General features: G+C 36.4%; 1 protein-coding gene across 9 annotated transcripts in view; it reads left to right on the forward strand.

Annotated features, from left to right (window-relative positions):
* Window positions 1-357: 357 nt before the first annotated feature.
* Window positions 358-27,931, forward strand: part of LOC124607467 (broad-complex core protein) — a 162,317-nt gene continuing 134,743 nt past the window's right edge. For 4 of the 9 annotated variants that reach the window (XM_047139820.1, XM_047139817.1, XM_047139818.1 and 1 more), the window contains exons 1-2: window positions 2,754-3,102; window positions 3,379-3,584. In XM_047139820.1, the coding sequence (XP_046995776.1) occupies window positions 3,396-3,584 (189 nt within the window). In that variant the 5' untranslated portion in view covers window positions 2,754-3,102; window positions 3,379-3,395. Of the gene's footprint in view, window positions 1,402-2,394; window positions 2,618-2,752; window positions 3,103-3,378; window positions 3,585-27,931 lie in introns of those variants that run through there. The other 5 variants (XM_047139815.1, XM_047139812.1, XM_047139814.1 and 2 more) reach the window with 4 other exon arrangements.

Consider the following 27,931-nt stretch of genomic DNA (forward strand, 5'->3'; position numbering starts at 1 on the left):
CTTAAAATTGCAAGACAATTTTATTTAGTTGTTTTTACTTTTGACCTGTACTGCAAATTACATTGTAACCACCGTAATGGCCAGTGGGCTGTTCGTTATCTCATAACGAAACATTGTAATAAACATTATATACATAGTATTTGCTTTCCCGGCACGGTCGCATCAGCTATTGTGCGACGCTTCTACTCTCCGAGTAAAGCAGCTAACGGTTAGAACGTTAGTGCAATGTCTTGCACTCCGGCGCTATGTTTGGCATCGGATTTTGGGAAGGGGAAAGAGGGGCAAAGGGAGAAAAAAGTATGGCGCCGAACCACACGCTAGGAGAGGGGGCAAAGGCAAGCAAGCAGACTGGGAATGTGCATGTGAGAGCGTTCGGGAGTGGGGAGGCGGGCTACATGAGACTTTCGGCAACCGCTGCTGCCTGGTAGGCGAAGTTCGCAATGAAACATGCTTTGTCCGGGTCTGCCAAGTTCGCATCGTAGCTGTCGACGTTGAAGATCACGGAGCCTGCGTTGCGACTCATCACATCTCCTTGTGCCTTCAGTTATTTTCTCGGCGTGAACTTGTGTCTGTCTGAGCTTTCTTGGATTCCGTGCGCGATAAATATTCGTTAGTGCCCCGACTTCTTATCTGTTACGTAAACAAGTGCCAGCGAGTGACGATCTCGGCAGATGTTAAGCGAAGCGTCAACTACAACGGAAAAGAAAGAAGCTGCAAGAGACGAATATGATTCACGAATCTGCAAATAACTATACATCAGTGTGAGCCCATAGTGAAAAAAATTGCCTTCTATCTCTAATCTTCCACAAAATTGCTGCAGGCTACAAAGCTTAAAAATCCTGTTGTACCTATACGTATTCGGAACAAAGACGGACAGCGTGAGTGGTGAATAACTTCAGAACTGCTATTTTATTAGTTGTGACTTTCGTAATGGTAAAACAGGAAGTGATATTCTGAAAATGCGCCTTACAGGAAAGATCTGTTTTAAAATAACACTATAAACGAAGTACTGAACAAGAGCGCAGTTTATGGAGATACTCGCTAGACCTTCGTTATAAGTATCTGAAAGAGCGATCTATTGGTAGAGGAAATAATTCGCTAGAATATTTAGTCATGTCTCTATGTCTAGTCTGCAAGACTTCGCGGAAGAGTGGCTTGGCGACAGTGAAGTGGATGAATATTCCTCTCAATTTGCGAAACACACCTGAGAATTTCAAATAAATGTAGTTGCTGTTTTGTGACCTAGTAGAAGACGCAACTTCGCCTCCAAAGACATTTCTGGGTATTATTTACCCACTGCGGTGTGTAGTACGTAACTCTTCCATGTGCTTAATTAAACGTCTTCGTAAGTAATACTGCAGTGCATCCCAAAGCCATCGCAATCGAAGACATTTTTGACTGGTAAGTACAGCCGTATAAACGAAGCATTGTTGAGTAAGGTGAGCGTTACAAGTTACTGTTTTCAAGAATTATTTCAAAAGTTCTGGGGAATTATTTGGCATCAGTCATAGAAAGGAAAGAACAGACTGCTGTGTATCTTTGGCTGAAAAGATAACATTGTTTTCGGGCAGCACTGCTGTATACATTGAATCTCGAACATCTTTTTGTTTAATCGTGTCAAATATATTTGGACGTTGTACTACATTATACGTTGCACGCTGAATAGTACCGACCCGTACAGTCACTGCAACACCTTGATCATAAAATTAAAAAAGTTTTACATTGTTGCGCATTGTTGTGTTACTGTGTTGATTATTATGAAGTGAGTGGGGGCAGTAACTGTTACCGCTAATACCTGACGACGTGCCGAAAAGTATTCGCCGGTGTAATATTCTCTTTTTCTACCCACAGTATGGACGATTGATTATTAGAATTATTATTTTTATCTTTGCCGGTGAGCAGATGGAAACCCATTAAAGCAGTAAAAGTATATTGATGTGCGTACACTTAAAATTCACGTGTAATACACCTGCATAGTATGTTTGGTTACCATTACACTCAGTAATGATTTTTTTTTGGAACATATTTATTAAGGGCGGGGGTGGAATAGCTCATTAGCGCATGGATATAGGCTACATTTTTATAATTCTCGTTTTCATTTCGTATTTTCCGTTGAAGTGCTTGTTTTCAGTAACACCAGTTATACAGCAAAAACGAATATTTATAAATTAAATTATTTCTTTTGTCCGATTTATTAAATCTTTGATTATTATTCATGTAATTTTTGTTTCCGTATCCTTCCGCATTTTCATTTGCGCCCTGCGGGTCACGCACTATTTTTAGTACCGAGTTATTGCGACAGATGTCTCGCGCGACGTTAAAGAATTAGCCGATGGAGAATTTTTAAGAATTACAGTTTTTGGCAGTGGTAGTTCAACAAAATGACAATTATTTCACAATTTGCACACATTTAATGTGCACTTCAATTCATTATATCGCTACGAATTAAGAGGAAACACCGAGCGTAAAAATGTTGTACATTCGTATTTGGCGGTAGTCATAGAGCCACCCGCAATCCCAATTTTTGGGACGCCGCTGGATACGCGTTTACGCTTGGCCGATGAGGCCGGTAGGAGAAAGAATGTAGAGGCAGGGTTAGAAGCAGCTTCCGTTCCAAGTAAGTATTTTGTAGTGGTAGAAGCAATATCGGTGGTAAGTTCGTTGTTTTTACGCATGTAGATGTATTTTTGTTGGACGTATCTGACGTAAGGCAATGTCAATGTCAATTACTAGAAAAATAGTAGCGCGAGTGAAAGTGAAAGTGGTTCTATTTGTAAGCGAGAGTTGTAAACACAGGAAGTTGTGGAAGGAGCTCTGTGTTGTCATTCCCCATATTGTAAATATTGTCACTGTGAGGAAATGAATTGTGATTGTGTAATGAGATGCTGGATTAATTGCACTTTTTTTATGGACGCCATATTCCACCATTTTTGTTTCTGTAGTTCAAGGACAGAAAATATCACTTTCATGTGATGAAACAGGAGGGATGTAAGGATAATATATGCGTAATATTCCATAAAAAAAATGATAATGCGAAACAGCAGAAGACTCTTGATATGCATGCCGTGTGATTATTACTGGCCTATTACTGACCGGCATTTGGTAATTATATATCTTGACATTTAAAATTATTCGGTTCGTTCACGTAGGTACTTCATATAAATTCTAACGTGGTTGCTGTTGTTATACTTGCAGATCAGCTATAAAAGAAATATTTTTCACCTGACATATCTGGTTACTTATGTCCAGCATATTTGTTTCTACATATAGCAGAATAATGTACTGAATGAAATTGAAATTTTTTGTTTTATTGAATTGATTGCTTTGAAAATGCGAAAACCCAGTAAGTAATGTTTTTGTCATTTTTATTATTTGCAGGCAGGTGAATATACGTAATGATGGCAGAAACACAGCACTTTTGCCTGCGTTGGAACAATTATCAGAGTAGCATAACATCGGCTTTTGAAAACCTTCGTGATGACGAGGATTTTGTCGATGTGACACTAGCATGTGATGGAAAGAGTCTGAAGGCACACCGTGTTGTCCTCTCAGCATGCAGCCCATATTTTAGAGAACTCCTTAAGGTAAGAGTATCTTGTATTTTCCATTTACAAACTTGATAAAATCACCATCGAGTTCTGTAAATGGCATGGAATGTCTTTCCTGCCTTTTAGCCTTGTAATTCCTTTAATTTTACAAAGTTGTTATTCCAGAGAAATTTATACATATGGTGTGGTAAAAATTTAGCTAGTTGGTGGGCATCATATAACTTACAGGGTTGTTTGAATTACTTAGTGTTTTGTAGTTTTACATAGTCTCATTAAAGTGATGTACAAGCTGAGTACATGTCATATTCGTAGAGTATATGCTGTATTTGCATTGCTGCAATCCTGTCTGTGTAATTAAAGAAGTTTTTCTTTTCTTTTTAACAAGTGCTGAAGCATATATTGTAGTGCGACTTATCTTTCAAATGTGCCAGTGAATCTGTTTTATTGTATAGTAAATATATGGAAAACAAAATTGTGATAATTTACAAAATGCATCTGAGAACAAGGCTAATTTATGGATCTGGAAGTTTTCAACTAAGAGAGGAAGAATTAAGAGAACCACTTACCATGTAGTACATGTAGTTAGCAAGTGATAAGTTGAAACTTCTTGCACTGTATAAAGTAGCTTCAAACCCCTTTTGTGTTTGCAATCCATTGTGACATATCATGCCTATCCATTGTCATATTGTACCTGGAAACAAAAATAACAAATTTAAGTGTTATAAATGCTGCTGCAGTGTGTTGACCACTTCACAAACGGATTAAATGTAATAGCTGCATTATTGACATTTTACTCATAGTTCAGGATGATTTCATTAATGCAGATCACGTGGTGTGTAGTCCTAAGAACACAAACAGTGAAAACTACTACAAAATCATCACATCATATGGTGTACTAAAAGGTTGAATTAAGTTAATTGTTTAATAAGTTTTTTGTACAAGTGTCTGGTGACGATTGGCACAGTTCATGTACATTTGCACACTTTGTTACGGATGCACGGTATCTGTATTGCACCTTTTGTGAGTTACATACTTCATCGAGCAGCAATATTGGCATATGTCAGGAACTCATAAGTGATGTATATAATACCCAATGTAATTTACTGAACAAATTAAACATGTTAGTACCAGGTGAGTTGTCAAGTGTTTAACATCCAGAGAACAATGTCCAGAAACAGCAGGAACTATATTTCTGGAAACAGCAGAGAGACCTCGGGTTATCAGAAACTTCGGTCATGTTAGGTGTTGAAAATACGTCAATGAACTTCATAGACAAATTGAGTGGTTGTGGCACAAACATTTCTCACACACTACGTAGTATAAGGAAACAAATTTGTAGATTTCCTTATGAAAGTAAGGAACTTTGAATAGATGCCTACACACTTGAGAATGACTGACAGTTGGCGCATTAGCACACATCTGCTGTAAAAAAAAAAAAAAAAAATCAGATTAAATAAAGAAACCGTATAACTCCACGGTGTAGAACCATGTAATTTTTTTCTTTAGAACTGGGTAAGAAACTTGGAGATATCTATCCAGAGATATGAACAAACTGTATCAGGCTATTAACAAATTCCAGGGGAAATTGATTTACTTCATGTCAAAACACCTTCCACATTCAGTCTACTACTCACAGGACCTGTTACAGTCCAATTAGAATTTTTGTACATCCATCCTACAGCCCAATCCACATCAAATGAATCTCAGTTGTTCTCATTGTTGAAAGAGTATCTGACTGGAAACAATTTTGCAGACAGTAAAGAAGTTAAAAGATTCAATTTGTAATGATAATGTTCTAGTAAAGCTGGTGATTGACATATACACCTCGTTAAATGAAAATTTTGAGCGTCATAAATGCCTTTACTTTTTGGATAAACCTTTTGCTTCCAGCTAAGTAGTTGAACTTTATATTTCTGATGCAACACACATGACATTACTGGTACATTTAAGAAAGCTATAAAATTATGTGACAGATCGTTGATCAGTACTTACATTCAGGAGATGGCATTTTAGTCATGTTGATGCTTACACAAGACCTGCCCTTCTTTTTCAGCCAGCCCCACCATGTCCCTCTCCAGAACTAATAGTTCTGAAAGCTAAGGTAGTTCTTTATACTTTTATTGTGTGTATGGTAGTGGAAAGGTAAAGGCACCAGAGAGCCAATTCTGATGTTACCGTTGATAATGGAAGCAGAACTAAAGAAAAGTGAGGTCACATTCATTGGAAAAGTGTTCAGCAATGTCGAGTGGTGCAAGATGTTCAAAATTCTGAGAAGAATAGGGATAAGCTGTAGGGAAAGATAGGTCATATACAGTGCGTACAAGGACCAAGAGGGCACAATAAATGGAAGACCAAGAACGGTGCCGGCTGCGGTGGCTGAGCGATTCTAGGTGCTTTAGTCCGGAAGCGCGTGACTGCTATGGTCGCAGGTTCGAATCCTGCATGGGGCATGAATGTGTGTGATGTCCGTAGGTTAGTTAGGTTTAAGTAGTTCTAAGTTCTAGGGGACTGATGACCTCAGATGTCAAGTCCCGTAGTGCTCAGAGCCATTTGAACCAAGAACGGCATGTTTGGATTAAAATTGGTGTAAGAAAGGCATGTAGTGTTTCACCTATACTGTTCAATCTGTACAACAAAGAAGCAATGACAGAAATAAAAAGAAATCTTCAAGAGTGGAATTAAAATTCAAGGTAGAAGGATACCAGTAATAAGATTTGCTGATGATATTGCTCTCCTCAGTGAAAGTGAAGAAAAATCACAGGATGTGGTGAATGGAATGCACAGACTATTGAGTACTGAATATGGATTGAGAGTAAATCGAAGAAAGAGGAAAGTAATGAAAAGTCACAGAAATGAGAACAGCATGAAACTTAACATCAGGGTTGGTGATCATGGAGTACATGACAGTAAGGAAATGTGCCACATAGGCAGGAAAATAACACATGACTGAAACAGCAAGGAGGACATAAAAAACAGACTCTCACTGGCAAAAAAGGCCATTCCTGGCCTAGGCAAGTCTACTAGTATAATCCTTAATATAAGAAAGGAATTTCTGAGACTATACATATGGAGTACATCATTGTATGGTAATGAAACATGGACTGTAGGTAAACTGGAACAGAAGAGAATTGAAGCATTTGTGATGTGGTGCTACAGACAAATTTGGAAAATTAGGTGGACTGGTAAGGAAAGGAATGAGGTGGTTCTCTGGAGAATGTCAGGAAAGAAATCTGTGGAAAACACCGACAAGAAGAAGGGACAAAATGGTAGGACTTCTGTTAAGAAATCAGAGAGTAACTTCCATGGTACAAGAGGGAGCTGCAGAGGGTAAAAACTGTAGAGGAAGACAGAGATTGGAATATATCCAGCAAGTAATCGAGGACATAGGTTGCAAGTGCTACTCTGAGATGAAGAGGTCAGCACAGGAGGGGAATTCGTGGCAGGCCGCATCAAACCATTCATATCTGACAACTCAAAAATGGTAGGGCTAAAAATTTTACACCCAAAAAGTAGATGTTGGCCAGCAATTCTGTCTCATAATTTTATAGTTTTCTGAAATAAATTTTCTATTTGATACTATTGTTACATTTCTACTGGTTTTAAACAGTTGTATGTTCAGAGTATGATTCAACGTATAAGGGCAAAAGCCGAAGTAACGCTTCATCAGATTTTTTGCTGTTACAGCCTTCAGTCTGAAGACTGGTTTGATGCAACTCTCCACACCAACCTACCCTGTGCAGGTCTCTTCACCTCTGAACAATTGCTGTAACCCTTATGCCTCTGAATATGCCTACAGTAATCAAGCCCTGGTGTCTCTATCTAGAAATTTTACCCCATGCACTTCCCTCTATTGCCATATTGACAATCCTTGATGCTGTGGTATGTACCCATCAACTGATTATTTCTTCTTTTAAGCAGGTTGTGCTGTAAATTTCTTTTTTCTCCAGTGTAATTATGTGCCTCCTTGTTAGTTATGTAAATGATCTGGTCATCAACTTTCTTCTGTACTACCAAATTTAAAAGCTTCCATTCTATTCTTGTGTGAATTGTTTATCAACCCCATTTCAGTTCTGTATTAGGCCACACTCAAGACAGATACCTTCAGAAAAGGCTTCCTTAAAGCATTTATATTCAGTGTTAGTAATTTCCTCTTTTTGAGTAATGCTTTCCTTTCTTTTGCCAGTCTCAGCTTCAGCTATCTTCAGTTACGTAACTCATTTACTACTGCTGGTGTCTCATTTTCATATCTATTTCCCTCAGCATCACCTAACTTCATTTAACAGTCTTTCATTATTCTTGTTTTACTTTTGTTTACTTTCATCTTATAATGTATTTTCAAGACACTGTCCATTCTATTCAGCTTGTATTCAGAGTCCTTTGCCATCTCTGACAGCTTTCATTATCACCTACTTCCCAAAATATTATGAAAAAATTGTCACTGTTCCATCGTGGATTTTCTATACTGCCTTCTCAGAGAAACAGGTTTAATAACATGGGGCTAGGCTACAACACTGTCACTCTCTTTTTGGCTGCTTTTTGTGTACAAGTTCTGAATGATGTTTTGCTCCCTGTAATTTACCCCTGCTACCTTCTGAATTTCAAAGAGTGCATTCCGTTCAACATTGTCAAGCTTTCTCGTAATCTGCAAATGCGAAATTATAGATTTCTCTTTGTTCAATCTTCTGACATAAGTCATAATGTTGGTATTGCCTTGCAAGTTGCCATATTTCTTTGGAATCCAAACAGATCTTCCCCAGGGTTCCTTTTTGTCAACTTTGTTATTCTTCTGTAAATATTTGTATTTGGCAGCCATATCTTATGAAATAAATAGTTCAGCAGTACCTGTCAGTACCTATTGCAGCTATTGCACTCTTTTTAATTCTGGGGTAATGTGCCTGTTTTGTATATTTTCCCTAACAGGTGAGATGGTTTTGTCATGGTCGGTTCTCCTAAAGATATCAGTAATTATGAGGGAATTTTGTCTACTTCAGGGGCCATTTTTTAATGCTCTGTCAAAGTCTTTTTACAGGATCATAACTACCATCTTGTGTACTTCTTTGCCCTTTTCTGTAATACTGCGTAATATTCTCTTTAATTTCATTTCTTTTGTGCTGCCTTTCCGTGTATTCCTTTCACATTTTAGTGTTCCCTTTTTTGCTTGGTGCTGATTGGCCATCTGAACTCTTGATCAAACAGCTGTTCTTTTTCCAGAGGATTCTTTAATATTCTAGTAGGCAGTTTTTATTTTTGCTATGCTTGTACAGCCTTACTTTTCTCCTCTAGCTGTTTGTGAGTGCAATTTTGCACTTTTTCGCTCTCAGTTTTTAGACATCTGTACTCCTTTTTCCCTTTATCATTAGCTGCATATTTTTACTCTTGCCAGTTAAATTCAGTGTATTGTGTGTTATCCAAGGATTTCTACTGGTCCTTACCTTTTTTTATGCCTTCACTATTTCATCTCTGAAAGCTACCTATTCACCCTCTGTTGTACTCCTCTCTGTCAGTAGTCTGTACAGTTATGACCTTTTGTTAGTGCCAAGCAGTGTTTTGGTTTTTGTCCTAGCTAGTTTAGTGCAGCTTGAAAAGCAAGAAGATCTTATTCACAATTCCCACATGTTGTCAGTACAGGAGACTCTTTCCAACTGAACTAATTAACATAACTCAAAACAAATACTTGTAACTAAATAGGAGGAGGTTACGTGGATAGGCCAACATTATGTATGGAAGCTTAGCTTTTCTTGTAATTGTACTGTATGTATATTAATTTAAACCATTAACTTTCCCTGTTTGTGTGTTCGTGGTAGTTAATAGTGATGTTGATATTGGCTATGTAAATTACGTGTACTGCTGCCATTGGCTCGAGAGATCACACAACATGACGTATGGTTGGCTGATAAAAGTGCATCACAATCTCGATTTCAGTGCTTCAGAAGCTACTATGCTGTGTTTAGTGGCATTTGTATTTATACTTACGTAATACAAAAATATGCAGTGTACTCATTGCCACACATCAAAGATCTTTCCAAAATGCATTGTTTTGTGCTAGGTTTAATTCTCTAAAGTGCTGGGAACTTCTACACTCATGTATAAAACCTTTATTGTTCAAAGGATTGATAATTTTTACTGCTCCGAGGGGAAAGTGTATTGTCACTTAACATGGAAAAACGTACTTTCACCAGGGGTACAGAGTATTTTCACCTGGAAAAAAAACGTGTTTTCACTGAGCGGAAAGTAAGTTGAAATGGGAAATCCAGGAAAAATACTTCCCCATCCCTACCAACCCCCTTATCTGTGTATACACCCTGTCTTTGCAACTGTGTTTTTTTGTTTGCAGATCAGTCATAGGATATTAAAATGTTTGTGTAGCAGAACAGGTACAACTGAGAGAAAGAAGTTTGTTTCATGTTCCATGGATTATTTTCCCCAATAAATCATAATGATGTGGAACAAGTCACTTTATATTCACATCACAAATTAATTTGCAAATATGGCTACACACTGAATATTTATAAGGTGGCGGTGGTTTTTTTTTTTTTTTTTTTTAATCAGTTGTGAGATAGTGATTCATGCCTACCACTTTTTATATGTTACAGAAACAGAAATTGTTTTTTGGAATGCAAGGAGTTGTCAAGGTTCAGTTTTTTACAACTTTGTCTTGCTGTCTATCAGACATTTTATATCACTGCGTAAGTGATCAAAAATTTTTGTTACACCATTGTACAACCCTTTTTGTGCTAGACAGTCTTAATGTGGAGTAATGAATGTCATTTTTCCTTTTGGAATTGTAGTTATGTTGTAATCTCCCCCCCTCCTTCCTTCTTCCAGCTATTGTCCATATTAAACAATGCCCATTCTCAGTAATTAATAAGCAAAGCCTTTATGAAGTCTTTGAGAGGATCAAAGATTACAATAAATTTTCATGTTTACTTAGCTTGTCACGTTGATATGGCTCCAGTTCTTCTTGTCTAGGGGTCTGATTCTTGAAGCTGTGTGTGTGTGTGCGTGTGTGTGTGTGTGTGTGTGTGTGTGTGTGTGTGTGTGTGTATTCTCACATTTTAGTATATCATACAGTCTTAAGATTTTTCACGTTAACAAAGCCGAAATTACATTGTTCACACCTATTATACAAAAAACCGTCTGTTCACATCAGAAGCAAGCTTACGACTCTCACACTTTACGGAGAAAACAATATTCCAAAGGGTTTACAATTTTGATTAACAAATGAATTCCTACTAGCTTTGAATTCCTATTAATTTCTGTTATTATTTCATAAATGACTCCAGAAATAAACACAGTAAGCAGTAAAGGATTGCATAATTAATAATAGAAATTTAAAGTGTGCAAATATTTCATAATTTCATGTGTCTCTAAAAAAAATAATTTTAACTGTTCATTCAGAACTAGTACATATCGATTATAACACTGAAACTATAATATTTTATAAAGTAATGCTTTTTCAAAAAAATTTAGCTTAAAATATAACATACTGTGTATAAAATTATATGAAAGTTTTCAGAAAAGCAACTGAACTGAGATAATATTGACCTGTCCAAAATTCGAAAAATAATGCTAGTATCAACAACTACTGTTGAGGAAAAGTAATGCTGGAGGAGGATGTCCCGTTACAACATCCCCCTCGCATAATATGGAAACCATGCGTTTACAGTATTAGGTTTGCCAAACGGTGTATAAAGTGATGCCAAAAGATAGCATACAGATTGCCAAAGTTAAATTCCAAAATTATGAGGGAATTTGAGGTTGTATGATCATCGCTTCCCTATGAACATAAGTATAGGTTAGCTTACAAAAAACTGCAAAAGGTATAGAAGGAAATACATAGCATCTGACAAATTTCTGATTACAACAAATAGTTCTTCTGGCTTACAATTTGTGTACAGTCCAAATAAGAGTGAAACCTGAGTAGTGAAATGACAAAATTAACATATGATGACAATTGCCAAAATTATGGACAAAATTCACACAAAGTTGCTCAAAACGTAAGAAAAATATAAACTATACAAGTCATAATTGGTACATACATGAGGACATGGCATTCAGATTTTCACATCTGTGGAACATTCTGTCCCAAGACAAATGCTACAAAGTCAAAACTACAACATTACAACACTAAACTATAGAAATAAATGCAGAGACAATTTAAATTACTAGAATTACAAGTTGCAAGTTTACATCTATTAAGTCACACCTTCAAAATCTTCAAAAGAAAAGAGAGAAAATTCAAAGCCTAGGCGTGCAACGAGTGAGCTGATTTGAAAAACTGACGACACCGGGTATAGACCAGAAGAATATACTCAATCATGAGTAGGACTATAACACAGAATCAATCAGCCACATAAACCAAAGTATTTAAGGATATGTTGATTCATGAAAGGAGAAAATAATGAAAAAAATATTAGTTCCTATGCTTATGATGTGACCCATTAATCCAAACCACAGATCAGCAAAAATGTTTAGACACAACAAAATGAATAAAGTTCTTAGATATCAATAAGTTCAATCATATGTAAAGAGTAATTATAGGAAGCATCTTGCCTTAATCAATTGTTGCATGCTCTCCTTGAGTACACACACACACACACACACACACACACACACACACACACACACACACAGTCGCGATGACTGTGGGTACCTAAAATAGAGTTAGGCATGTGTTTGCACATAACTCAAGTTCCAATGAGATATAATAATTCAGTACTCGGGATAAGTAGAGGTAATCAGAATCTTATAACTTTGAATGATGACATAATCAAGTAGCATGTGGACCAAAATCAGTGTGTGAAATCAGAAATTCATACATCTTGTTGTCAGTCTATACACAATTTATGGTCACAAACGTAAATGTCTTCCACACTATTTGCTAACTGTTCATACTACCTAACATAGAAGATTCATTTACAATTGATAAAAAAAAAATACATACTGAGTGTTGGGATAAGAAAATTCATTGAAATGTATAACTACTAACCTAACAGTGCCTAATTTTATCAGATTCTGACAATCATTTACAACATGGTTCATAGAACATACTTCTGAACTTTCTAAATTTTCGCATTTCTGTGCTGAACATAACAAATCATCAGTCATAGAACATCAACCTTCCACAGCATTATATCCGAGTCAAACCAGATTTAAAGTTACAAAATGTATTGGGAAGTTAATCCCCTGACTTGAAAAAACATACATTTATGTGGAATAACACTCTCCTTAACAGTGACTTCTTTCCTAAACAAATTGTTCCTTGAAATTTATATAAATACATGAACTTTGCATGTTGGCTGATTTCCTGGCTAGCAATTTATAAACTTCAGTCACAAGGCGGATTTAGTTGACATGCTTGAGCAGCCATACAGGAGAGTGGGAGTGGATACACCCATATCTTTCAGTTTCCTCCCTAGATTTCCCATCACACACTCCAATGCATAGGTAACTTCCTCTCTAGCTTTCACATTGACTCCTGAAACATTGTTTTATGTGCTAAGTATGCCTCACATCACACAGCATATGTTTTGCTTATCTATATTGAAAAAATAAGTATTTAGGGTTTACGTGTGGTCACACACATGGTATATTAATAAATAGAGCTAAATGCAGTGGAAAAAGACCTAGTAAGGTAATATTCATATATATACTAAATATATCTCAAAGTAACATTTACTTAGCAATTAGCAGATTAAAGAAATTATGTACACAAGCAAGACAAGTTGGACTGCATTGACACAGCATCCGACAAATGCCTACAAAATGAGGTATGGACCATAGTCCATGATGTACTGATATAAAAATACTGTGTTTAACATACGTCAGTGTTTGGTTTACACATGAAATTTCAAGATAGTGTTCCTAATGTTTACAGTGCACATGAATAAAATGAGTCTTCACTCAATTTGCAACAACACCCATGACTTTACCCAAAAGAGTTCGTGACGATTAAATTAAATCATTTTCTGCAAAGTACACAATAATAATAATAATAATAATAATAATAATATTTAATACTAATAGCACTCTAAAATAAGAAATCCATCACTAGATATTTAATGGCGTTGTCACATTTCAAAATTGTGAAAGAATCTACCCATTTAGTCACATGGCATATATGTATCAAAATCTAAAGCTCACATCTGTCACATAACAGAATTATATAGTTGTATGAACCTGCAAATATAGTGTGGCATAGATTTAAACTCAGTCAGTAGATAACAGACTGAACTTAAGAAATTACATCATCTTACATACTATCTTCTTGACAAAGGAGAAAGGGAAAGGAAAAAAAAAAAATGCTTACGGTACTCGTCTATAAGTGTGCAGTTCAGTGAATTTTAGTATACGCAAATCTGTATGCATTAGAATGCGGATTTTCAAGAATTTTGAATGGAAATATGTAAATATTGAAGAATTTCTTTATGTCAGATGTCAACACTTCAGATTTCTCTTTGGATTTCACCAGTGCAGGAACAATATCTCATACCTCAAACTTAGAAAATTTGCCTTTACCATAATGTTTCTGCTTTTCCCCTATCTCCCTGTTTTTCATCATCTCCCTTACACACACTTCTCTCTTTTGTGGTGACAGGATTTTACATGGTTGAAACTCAACATTCTCAGAAACAAAGGTAGCGGGTGTGCGATTAAACATGATTTCAAATGGTGAAAAACCTGTTGAAGAATGTTGTAAGCTGTTCATAATATCCTCAAAATTATTGACATGATCTATCCAACTGGTATTACTACAATATGTCTAAACAGTCTTCCAATTTTTCTCATATGGCTTTCTGCAGGATTTCTCGACAGATGGTAGACAGAGGTTAGAATATGCCTTATTTTAGCATGATCAACAGTCTTTTCAAGCTTGTGATGTAAACTGAGAACCATTATCAGATAAAATTGTTTTAGGAATACCCACCTGATGAAAAAATTTATTTTCAAACTTACAAATGATTTACTTACTGGTAGCTTTCTTAAGAGGATACAGCCGTATGAACTTCGAAAATACAACCACAAAAACATAACAAATTCCATTCTTAGACTTAGGGAGAGCTTCATAGAGGTCCACAGACACGAGGTCTAGGTTAATATTCGGCAGTATGTTTTGCATTTGACCTTTACTTGTTTGGTTACTTACCGTCACTTTTTGACATCTGTCACAGCTAACTGTCCTTCCTATGTTATAAAAATAGATCTTCCCCTGAATCTTTTGTGTACTTTTGGTTGATCCACAATGACCAAAACTCTCATGTGTATAAGTAATTAAAGTATCAATACATTGTTCCAGCCATCATAGTTCCCAATCATGTGAGCCAGTCTTATGTCTCCTGAATAAAATACCCTTGTGTACCTCATAATATTGTTCAGTCTTTTCTCCTCCTTTCTTACCCCACATGCTCTTAACCAATATCCAATTTTGATCATGATTTTGATACCTGCGGATGTCTTGCAAATTTTCAAGATATCTTTTTCCTCTTTCACACCTCTCAAGTACATAATTTTACACTCTTTAGCTCCTTCTCCAAAGTTGTTAGATGAGTCACTCCCTAAAGTTACCCTAAGCAAAGCTTCAGGAACTACATTGTCTGTGCCCTTAATGTAGCTGATTTCATAATTGAACTGCAGCAAAAACAAGGCCCAACGAGTAATTCTGTTATGGAACAGCTTACACTCCTTTAGATACAATAATGCTTTGTGATCAGTACAGATGACGACTTTGTGACCTAGTAGATAATTTTTAAACTTCTTGAATGCCCAGTGTACAGCCAAAAGTTCTTTCTCAGTTACAGTGTATGTCTTTTTGTGCTTCTGCATACTCTACTAGCAAATGCAAGTTATCCATGTTCAAGAACACCTTCAGCATCAACATCCAGAAATAAATGAGCACCAAATCAACATCACTACTGTCTGTGATAATACAAAAAGGAAGAGACAAATCCAGTCTGAACAGTATCCAAATGTGACACAACTGTACTTTGATCTCATCAAAAGTGTCCTGACATTCCTGATTCCAATCCCAAACAGTATTCTTCTTCAAAAGTTGACACAGGCATGAAGCATTCAAAGCTTAGCTGATACAAAATTTTCTAGAGTGTCCAGGTAACCCAAAAAATGACTTGTTTTTTGTTGCGAGGAGCAGGAAAATTAGCAACAACAAGAAGTTTCTCTTTAACAGGTGCAGTTCCTTTCACAGATTCAACATGTCCTAAAAATTTTACTTTTTCCACACCAAATTTACATTTACCTATTTTCAAAGCTGTACGTCCTGATTCCAGTTTTGAAAACACATTGTTAACAGATCCAGATGATGTTCCCAAGTCTTATCAGTGACCAAAACGTCATCAACATACACAATTAATTTTGAACTCACTTCACTTCCCAAGATAGAATCTAGAGCTCTTATGAATTCAGCTACATATACATTTAACCCAAATGACACCACACAGTATTGAAAAAACTTATGTACATACAAAAATGCAGTATACTTTCTAGAATTAATTTCAACTGGAATCTGGTGAAATACAGAGGTAAAGTCCAAACTACTCATGAATTTTACATAACCAGATTTGTGTAACAACTTGTCCATGTTTTCAGGATGGTCATTCTTTCTGATAAGAAACTTACTAAGATGTCTATAGTCCAAAACAATTCTCATTCCACCATGATAGCCTTTCACTTTTCATGGTCTTTCACTGAACACATTTCTAAAGTCCAATAACAAATTCCTAAGTTTTCCGTTTTGTTGGTCATAAGAGTTCTAGCTTACCTCACTTTAGAATCTACCATACTTTCAAAATACTGAGCCTCAGTCTCATCAAAATCTGTATAATCATCAAACATGTGGTACTCACCTTGGTTCACAATGTTTTGCAGATAGTTACAACTTTTCCCACAGTTCAAAATACCGAAATAGTTACAACTTTTCCCACAGTTCAAAATACCGAAATTAGTTTTCACAAGTTTTCACATAAGTATTACTTGTAGGTTCCAAAATAAACAATTCTTTAGCACTCCATCAGAAACAAGCCACAACTTCCACTGTCCAATCTATACCGTGAATTATATTTTCTTCCAGACTGGGGACGACTAAGCATCCATGTTCAAAGGTCTTGTCTTCCATACTAAACGTTAAAAGTACCTGACATTTTATCAGTTTGCTTTGCTTACTTGTACTCCTCTATCTTTACACCTACAACAGACATTTCCACAAAATTCTTACTATACTTGATCTTGTCTCTAAATTATTCAGATATGCCACAAATTGGGCTACCGGTATCAATCAAACAGTTGCCTTACCCCTGGTCAATCTTAATTTTAATGTAAGGACACTCAAAATAGGAATCATTCCCCTTGTCAGACACTTGATGCAAAAGATCACTTTCAATTTCATCAAATGCTCCATCCACATTGTCATCACAAAATTTTGTCAACTTTACAGGTATCATAACATTACTTTGATTACCCATGTTGTCAGGTAAAGATTGAAGACAATAAATAGATTCCATGGCACAACTAATGTCACTTGTTACAGAAGGAACACAAAACACATTACTGTCAAAGTTACATTTCCTGCTTTGGTTCTCTTTCACATCATTCCACCAATTGGGATACAAATTCTGACTAACCACAGCTAACTTATTCCAGAAAGCACCTTTATCTAAGTTATCATCAATCTGCTCCCAAACAAACTTCAAAAAGTTTTCACGTTTATTCTCCAGGCTCAGAGATACCCTCACCTTTACTGTTTGGATCATTACTCTGCATGACATTAATGAAAAACTGTTCTGACTCGACTGGTAGTCCATGACCCTCACTTATATCACCACATATGTCACTTACCTTTATTGCCAACATCATTTACAAATAACTCTGAAACTTCATTATTCTTAAATTCCACCAATACCTGATACTTAATCATCATCATATTCCTTCAAAATTACTTCATTAATAGCATCACTCATATACAAGTCTCATCTCTATCAATGTCCCTTACCTCACCTACATTCATTTACAATAAGCCACCAGTCTCAGACTTACAAACCTCAGTTGCTTCATAACTCTGTCACATCTACATCAGAAATACCACCTAGTTCAGATCCAATACTGTCATTACCTGATTTACATACATCAACAACACTGTTTTCCATACAGCAAAAGAAATCGTTAGTACATACTACACCAAAATTTTCAATACTCTCACATTATGGTTTGTGATTAGCACTTACATCAACATAATTAAATACAGTATCCCAAAATTCTTGATCAAAACATAAATTAGAAATCTGATATTCCTTCTGTTCAATTTTAGATACATAAAAATGTTATTACTGCCCAGTTGCAAGTGTAACTTAGAGGTCCTGTGCTTATTATGTTTTATTGCCCCAAAACCATGGACCTTCATTGAGACGAACACCTGTTTCCTGAGGAATTACGTCTGTTTCTTCAATTAAAATGCACTTGATTATTCCTATCCTGCTGCTGTTCAAAATTTCTCTTCCCATTGTGACTTTGATCTCAGTGGAAATTACCATTATCACTGTTTCTGTGATCACTCCCATTGTGGTTTCTATCATTCCTATTATTATGATACATACTTCTTTCTACTGCATGTAAACGTATTGTAAAACCTGTTCAAAACAATAGTCAGGTGAGTGTACCAAATCCCATTGGAATCTTTCTGGTAATCTCCTGTTAAGTGAACCAATCAAGGTCATTTCGTCCAATGGTTTGACAAGATATGATAATTTTTTAAACTGGTTAGTACAAAACTCTTTCAAATTGCTGTCCCTATTCCTATAATTAGGACCATTGAAAAATTCACTTTTGGTTCTCCCCTGTTCTGCTTCCAACCAAAATATATTTAAGAAATTTCTCTCGAAACTCATATGTTTCCCACTGATTTAAATTTAAGTATACACATGACAGAGCTTCGCCATCAGGAAAACTTTTAACAAATTTAATTTTTTGATTGTCATTCATGCCAGACACAAAGCTTAACTATGCAGTGCTGCAGAAAATCCACTGGATGTAAGTTATCTGATGGAAAGCTTTTGTTAGGAGTGTTGGACCATGCATTACCATTGTTTGCAGACTGATTTTTGTTAATACAACATTCCTGAACTGCTGAAATTTTTTGATCTAAAACAGTTACTTTGTTTTCCACATTTAAAATTTTTTATTTAACTTGGTGACATTTTGTTGGGTGGTAGCTCCTATCTCACGCAGTTTACCTGCTACGGTCTTTTGTTCAACTCTAAAGCTCTGAGGGAAAGTATATTGTCACTTAACATGGAAAAAATGTACTTTAACCAGGGGTACAGAGTATTTTCACACGGAAAAAAAACTGTGTTTTCACGTGGCAGAAAGTGTTTTGAACTGGGAAAGCCAGGAAAAATACTTCCCCCACCCCCTCTGTGGGTGTACACCCTGTTTTTGCAGCTGTGCTTTGTTGTTTGCAGATCAATCATAGGATATTAAGAGGTTGAGTAGCAGAACAGTTACGACTGAGAGAAAGAAATTTGTTTCATGCTCCATGGATCATTTTCCACAGTAAATCATAATGATGTGGAACAAGTCATTTTACGTTCACATCACAAATTAATTTGTAAATATGGCTACACGCTGAATATTTATAAGGTGGTGGTGTTTTCTTTATCAGATGGGAGTTAGTAATTCATGGTCACCATCTTTTATATATTACAGTAACAGAAATTTTTTTTATGGAATACAAGGAGTTGTCAAGGTTCAGTATTTTCCAACTTTTGTCTTGCTGTCTATCAGACATTTTATATCACTGGGTAAGTTATCAAAAATTTTTGTTACACCATTGTACAACCCTTTTTGTGCTAAAGACAGTCTTAATGTGGAGTAATGAATGTCATTTTTCCTTTTGGAATTGTAGTTATGTTGTAATCTCCCCCTCCTTCCAGCTATTGTCCATATTAAACAATGCCCATTCTCAGTAATTAATAAGCAAAGCCTTTATGAAGTTTTTGAAAGGATCAAAGATTACAATAAATTTTCATGTTTCTTAGCTTGTCACGTTGAGATGGCTCCAGTTCTTCTTGTCTAGGGGTCTGATTCTTGAACCAGAAAATCTCGTGTCAGGTCCTCACAGTTGGTTTCAACTAAATAAATCTGAAGATTGTTGGTTATGTAAATATATTTTCCCACATGTTGGTATATCATACAGTCTTTTGATTTTTCGCATTAACAAAACCGAAATTACATTGTTCACACCTATTATACAAAAATATGTCTGATCACATCAGAGCCAAGCTTATAACTCACATTCTGCTGGGAAAACATTATTCCAGAGGGTTCACAATTTTTCTTAACAAATAAATTCCTACTAGCCATTGTTCCATTATTAATTTCAATTATTATTTCATATATGAATGTGGAAGTAAACACAGTAAACAGAACAGAATTGCATGAGTAGTAATATAAATTTTAAATGTAGCATAAGTAATAATAGAAATTTTAAATGTGCAAATATTTCATTAGTGCAAATATTTCATTATTTCAAATGTTTATAAAAAAAATCCTGCTCATTCAAAACTAGTATTTATTGATTACAACATTGAAACTAAAATATTTTATAAAATAATTCCTTTTCATAAATTTTAGCTTGAAATATAACATACAGTGTATAAAATTTGAAAGTTTTTAGAAAAACAACTGAGATAATATTGACGGGTCTAAAATCTGAAAAATAATACTGGTATCGACAACTACTGTTGAGGAAAAGTAATGCTAGATGAAGATGCCCTGTTACAATGTGCATCATTGTTCATTTTGAACTGTAGTGGCTGGATTATTTACAACAAACTTCATGAGAGAATAAATTACTGTGAAGCAGTAGTCAGAATGCCCAACTCCTTAAATATATGTCTACAGTATGATTGTGTGTGATCACATAATATTCTTGCAACACATTTATGAGCAACGCAGACTTACCCCACAACATTATTTCATATGACATTATCAAATGAAAGTATGCAAAATATGTCAACTTGCTGTTTCTTTTCTCCCCTCTCCACAAGATTTACAATCATTCTGAGCACAAATATAGCTGAACTGAATTGTTTTAGCAATCCCAAAATGTGCTTTTTCCAGTTTAAATTCTCATCAGTATGGACTCCTAAGAATTTTGAAGTTCCTACTCTGCTTATTATCTCATCACCATGTGTTACACTTTTCATTTGTGTGGTGCCCCCAGATGTGCAGAATTGAATATGTGTGCCTTTTTGAAATTGAGGATGATATCATTTGCAGAAAACCAGTCTGTTAAGAGCATTGTTTACAACTTCCTCTGTTTGTGTATGTGTGCTTGGATTGATTACAATACTAGTGTCTTCATCAAAAAGAACTAATTCTTCTTGTATGTTAGATGGAAGATAGTTCACACATAAGAGGAACAGTAGTGGACCTAAGATTGAGCCTTGGAGAACTCTAAATGTGATTTCTCCCCATTCAGAATTAATTCCCTGGCTGTATTGTTTTAATTACTAAGTATAACTCCCTGCATTTTTTTTGTTTTGTTTAGATACGACGTTATTCATTGGTTGACTGTACCATCCATCCCATAAAACTTGAATTTGTCTAGCGTAATACTGTGATTCTCACAGTCAGATGCCTCATAGGTCACTGAATATAGCTACTGGCTCTGTTTTCTTATCTAATGTTCGTAAAATTTGATGAGTGAACATCTAATTGGCTCTCTCAGTAGGGCAACCCTTCTGAAACCCACTCTACTGAGGCTATTATTGTTGCTAAGGTTGGAAAATGATGTCAGCAGTGAAACAGGTCTGTTGCTTTTGACATCTCTCTTATCACCTTTCTTAAATAGGTGTTTAATGGCATATTTCAGTCTTATCAGTAAAACTGCCTTGAGTTAGTGATGCATTACATATTTCAAATAAGACTGGAGCAAATCCTAAAAACTTTATTGGTAACACCATCAAAAACAGATGAGATTTTATTTTTGAGAGAACATATAATTTTCTTAATTTCAGAAGGAGAAGATGGTGATCTATTCATATGATTGAATTTTAATAATGTTACGTTTTCAACATACTGCTGTGATTTTTCTCTTGAAATGTTTGTCCCCATAATTTCTGTTATATTTAAGAAATGATTATCAAATATATTTGCTACCAGTTAGATATCATTTATAGCCCTTCCATTCATTCAGTAATGTCATCCTGTTATCAGGCTGGTAGGTCGGCCTCTCATTTCGGTAAATCCCATATAATGTTAAGTCTTTCGTGGGACTTACTGATGTCTTGACATTATGTGCATGTGCTTTGATTTTTTCCAAGTTTTTGTAGTAATTTTGAATAGCTTTTATAATGTGCATCTACTGCAGGATCTCTACTCATTCTTGATCAGATACATTTCACTTTTCTTTTCACAAGGTACTTTAGTCCCTTTAGTGATCCCTTTTTTAAACATGTCTATTCACTGTCCGTGCTAATTAGCTTAGACAGAAAGCCATTTTCAAATAATGACATGACTTTATCATGTAATAGATTAAATTTTATGTTACTGTTTGGTTCATAATAAATTTAATACCAGGTCATCTCCTATAAATTGCTCATAAAAACATTTGTCCTGGAGTAGACATTAATTATTCTAATTTATTTGCGCTATGGAGCAACCATACTGTGAGACACTATGTTGTTTTTCCTAACTAATTGTGCACCAAGATCAGAAAGAGCATTTGTTACTAGATAAACAATTATTTTCTTGCTATGAGGGCACCACAAATGTACAAAGATTTGTTTAACTCATGGGAGAGCGTAATAGAAATACTGGAAAAAAAGGAAAAAAGTGAACTGGCTTATACTTGAAGATAGGCAAAGTTTCAAGAATAGGTATTTAATTGACGAATCTAGGAATACGCTTCAGGCTCTACGTATCTACCCCATAGGGTTTGCAAAATCTTGCTTAGACTAATTAAAGTGCACACAGAGGCAGTTCAGCAATCATTCTTCCCACATTCAGTATCCAGATTGAATAGGAAGAAGCCCTAATAAATTGTAGAATTGGAAGTACCCCCTGTCATGCACTTTACAGTGGTTTACATAGTATGGATATTAATGTAAGGATGTTATCTGAGCAGTGTGATGTGTCAGTAAAACTAGGATAAATATTAATGAACTTTGCTCGAGGGTGATTTTACACTAGCTGCTTAATGCACATAACTGCCAAAATAAGTTGAACGAGTGAAAGAAACAAATAATTAGCTTCATTTTAATATTTAACTGAGATTTTCAATTTTACTGTTGAAAGATTCTGTGTTACATCAACAATAATGTTGTTGGTGGTGGTTTTCTGCATTCATTACAGTGCTTGACTTAAATGCAGTTAATTAATTTGTCCCTAAAAGCTACTTCAATCTTGGACTTTGTTGACTCCCGTGTTCAACAAAGTTATAATGATTTTGCTAAACAGAACCAAGATATAGAATTTAGCATATTACAATTTTCTGTGCTGATCCCAAACTGTGACACTTAGGGGCGATTGTATAATTATTGCTAACTGGAGGTCAGTTTTGACATTAGTTCAGAAATTGAACTCTGTTCAGGACTCCACTTTCTTGTATAGCACAAAATACACTGGGCAACATGGCTAAAATCAGCTGTTGATATCATTATTGCGCTTTGGCTGCAGGCATGAATTTTACATTGTAGATACACAGTATTTATTATTGAAGGTGTTGTGTTATAAACATGGAGAAGAGTAAGCAGAAAAAGGTGTGTTCTTCAAACTTCTCCCCAGCCGAAAAAGATTTATTGTTGGACATTGAATTGGGTCAATATAAGACACAAAAGAAGACAACAAACCGATGAAGTTGTCGTTGCCGACAAAGAAAAGACGTGGGAAGAAGTCGCTGTTAATTTTAATTCACAGAACATATTAATGAATCATGACTGGAAATATTTGACAGTGTTGTGCAGCAGCATTAAAAAAAGAATCGGGGAAGATTTTAAACTGCAGTAAAAACAGTGTCAAAAATTTCCAAGGTTGAAATGGATAGACTTGTACATAAGTTCCCCAGTCTTATTGTAAACATCAGTGGAGACTTTAAACATCCCAGTCAATTGGGAGAATTAACAGCTTTGTTAGTTGCAGGCATGACAGGACATCTTGAAAACTAAATGCTTTCTCTGAAAACTAGTAGAACAAATTGTTTGGAACTCCACTCACAATGGAAATAGATTAGATCCAGTGGTAACTATTAGACCTGACTTCTTCGAGGATGTCTACATTGAAACTGGTATCAGTGAGCATGACACAGTTGCGGCAACAATGATCTAACTACAAAGGATACCTAAAACAAGTAGAAAATATATGTTCAGTAATTTAGATAAAAAAGAGTAGTGTCATGTATCAGTGAGAAACTTGGAACGTTAGCACAGGGCAGGTGCATGTACAAGAAATATGGCTCACGTTTAAAACAATAGTTGGCCATGCACTGGATAGACATGTATCCAGAAGAAAAGTTCATAATGAGAGGGCCCCTTCATGGCATACAGGCACTGTAAAGACACTTCTAAAGGAGCAGGAATTACTGCTTAATAGGTGTAAAACAAAGCATATGTCTATAGATAAAGATATGCTGAATGAAACATATTTCGCTGTCAAGAGAGCAGTGTGTGAAAAGCACAAAGAAATTCTGGTCATATGTAAAGGCTGTTAGTCCCACCAAAGGGTTTAGTTCAGTCATTAAAGAATGAGAGGAGAACTGAAATTGAGGGTAGCAAAACAAAAACTGAAATGCTTAACTTCATTTTCAAACTTTTCTTTATGAAGGAAAATCCAGGCAAATTGCCCCAATTTAATTCTAGGATCAGTGAAAAGATGAGTGAAATAAGTGTTATGGTAGTGTGGAGAAACAGCTAAAATCACTAAAATTGAACGAATTCCTGGGGCCCGATGGAATCCGTGCCAGATTCTGTACTGGATTTGTTGCCAAGTTAGCCCCCCTTTAACATCATCTGTCGTATATCCCTTTAACAGAGAACTGTGCCCAGTAGTTTGAACATTTGAACAAAGTACAGGTCACACCCAATTACAAGAAGGGCAGTGGACAGATTCCATATTCCTAGATTTCTGTAAAGCATTTGACAAAGTAGATAAAAAAGAGTAGTGTCATATCTCAGTGAGGAACTTGGAACTTTAGCACAGGATAGGAGCATGTAGAGGAAATATGGTTCTAGTTTAAAACAATAGTTGACCATGCACTGGATAGGCATGTATCCAGAAGAAAAGTTCATAATGAGAAGGTATGACCATATGGAATAGGTTCCCAGATATGCAAGTAGCTCGAAGACTTCTTTAAGTAATGGAGCCTAGTACGTTGTCCTCAACGGCTTGTATTCATCAGAGACAGTGGTATCATCAGGAGTGCCCCAGGAAAGTGTGATAGGACTGCTGTTATTATCCGTATATGTTAATGATTTGGCAGACGGGGTAAGCAGTAGTCTGTGGGTGTTTGCTGATGATGCTTGGTGCATGGGAAGGAGTGATCTTTGAGTGACTGTAGCATGATACAAGAGGACTTCGACAAAATTGCTAGTTGGTATGATGAATGACAGGTAGCCCTAAATGTAGACAAATGTAAGTTAATGTAGATGAGTAAGAAAAGCAAACCCATAATGTTAGAGTACGGCATTATTAGTGTGCTGCTTCACACAGTCATGTCAATTAAATATCTTGGCTTAATGTTGCAAAGCAATATGATATGGAACAAGTATGTTATGTTTGTAGCAGGGAATGCAGTATAGGACGCTATTGCTACCCATTGTTGAGTACTGTTTGAGTGTTTGGAATCTGCACCAGGTTAGGTTAAAGGAAGAATCGAAGCAGTTCAGAGATGGACTGCTAGATTTGTTACCAGTAGTTTCAAACAGCACTCAAGTAGAATGATAATTCTTCAAGAACTCAAATAGGATTCGCTGGAGGGAAGACGATGTTCTTTTCGAAGAGCGCTATTTAGAGAATTGGCATTTAAGGCTGACTACTGCTGTCAAGTACATCTCACGTAAGGGCCATGAGGATAAGATTTAGAGAGATTGGGGCTTATACGGAGGCATATAGACAGTCATTTTTCCCTCACTCTATTTGCGAGTGGAACAGGAAAGCAAATGACTAGTGGTAGAGGTTACCCACCGCCTCACATCGTACGGTGGCTTGTGGAGTATGGATGTGCATGTAAGAGTGATCCACAAAACTACTGTCTGATATCTTTGACATCAATTTGTTGTAGAATCTTAGAGCATCTACTGATCTCAAAACATAAAGAAGTATTTTGAAGAGAATGACCTCCTCCAATGCAACCAGCAAGGATTCCGAAAACACCGATAATACGAAATCCAACTTACACTTTTCTCACATGACATACTGAAAGCCTTGGATCAAGGATAAAGCAGATGGTAGACTCTGGTTTATTGGCAGAGTACTAGGAAAGTGCAATCAGTCTGCAAATGAGATTGCTTACAAATCACTCTTGTTACCCATTCTGGGATGTTGCTCAAATGTGTGGGACCTGTACCAAATAGGACCAACAGGGGCATGAATGTAGGAGACTGTCGCAGAGATGCTGAAGAAACTGAACTGCCAATCTCTTGAAGGTAAATGTAAACTATCCCAAGAGAGCTTACTTACAAAGTTTCAAGAACAGGCTTTAAGGGATGATTCTGGGAATATACTACAACATCCTCCGTATTACTCAAATAGGGATTGTGAGGACAAGATTAGATTAATTGCAGCACACAAAGAGGCATTTAAATAATCATTCTCCCTGTGCTCTTTACATGAGTAAATGGGAAGAAGCCTTAATAACTGGCACAATGGGACATACCCTCTGCCATGCACTTCACAGTGGTTTGCAGAGTGTACATGTAAATGGATAAAACTGGAAGCAGTAAGTTTGTCAGCCCTACTGTTATGGAAAATGGACAGAAGCTTATTACTTTCCTGAAGCCACAATTTATTCCTTTTTCAACTCCCTATGATGACACTGCAGACTTTCATCCCATTGTTATTTGTGGTGATTTTTGTACGTTTTAATACACTTAGATAAATTTTTGAAATAAATTTACTGCTTAAAAGGTAGTTAATGATACACAGAAGCACCAAAGAGACTGGTATAGGTTTGCGTATTCAAGTACAGATATATGTAAACGGGCAGGATATGACGTTGCAATCTGCAACTATACAAGGCAACAAGTGCCTGGTGCAATTTTTAGATCAGTTACTGCTGTTACAGCAGCAGGTTATTAAGATTTAAGTGATTAGAAACATGGTGTTATAGTCTGTGCATGAGCAATGGGACTGAGCATCTCTGAGGTAGTGATGAAGTAGAGATTTTCCTGTATGACCATTTCATGAGTGTACCATAAATATCAGGAATCCGGAAAACATCAAATCTCCAATATTGCTGCAGCCGGAAAAAGATTCTGCAGGAATGGAACCAACAATGACTGAAGTTAATCGTTCAATATGACAGAAGTGCAATGCTTCTGCAAATTGCTGCAGATTTCAATGCTGGGCCATCAACAAGTGTCAGCGTGCGAACCATCACCGATATGGGGTTTCGGAGCTGAAGGCCCACTTGTATACCATCTACGACTGCACGACACAAAGCTTTACGCCTAGCCTGGGCCTGTCCACACCAACGTTGGACTGTTGATGGCTGGAAACATGTTGCCTGGCTGGATGAGTCTTGTTTCATGAATCCATATACCCTGCATGTCAGTAGGGGACTGTCAAGCTGGTGGAGGCACTATAATGATGTGAGGCATGTGTGGTTGGAGTTGATATGGGACCCCTGATACATCTAGATGTGACTCTTGTCAGGTACTTGGGCATTCCAGCTTTGGTAGTGTGACACCCCACACGTACAGAATTGCTACAGAGTGGCTCCAGAAAAACTCTTCCGAGTTTAACACTTTCACTGGCCGCCAAACTCTGCAGACGTGAACGTTATTGAACATATCTGGAATGCCTTGCAATGTGCTGTTCAGAAGAGATCTCCACCCCCTTGTACTCATGGATTTATGGACAGCCCTGCAGGATTCATGGTGTCAATTCCCTCCAGCACTACTTCAGACATTAGTCGAGTCCATGCCACATCTTGTTGGGGCACTTCTCCTGCTCGCAGGGGTCCTACACGATATTAGGCAGGTGTACCAGTTTCTTTGGCTCTTCAGTGTATTATTAATTACATTCTTGTTTGCTTCCTGGCCTAATAGAGATTGAAATAACAGCAAAGGTGTTCATTCACATTGTCAGTAAACGAACAGACAACTGTAACTTCAAATGAAATTATTGTTCTTGCAGAAAATAAAAATGAAGAAGAATGT

Source organism: Schistocerca americana, chromosome 3, assembly GCF_021461395.2.
Source record: "Schistocerca americana isolate TAMUIC-IGC-003095 chromosome 3, iqSchAmer2.1, whole genome shotgun sequence".
NCBI lineage: Eukaryota > Metazoa > Arthropoda > Insecta > Orthoptera > Acrididae > Schistocerca > Schistocerca americana.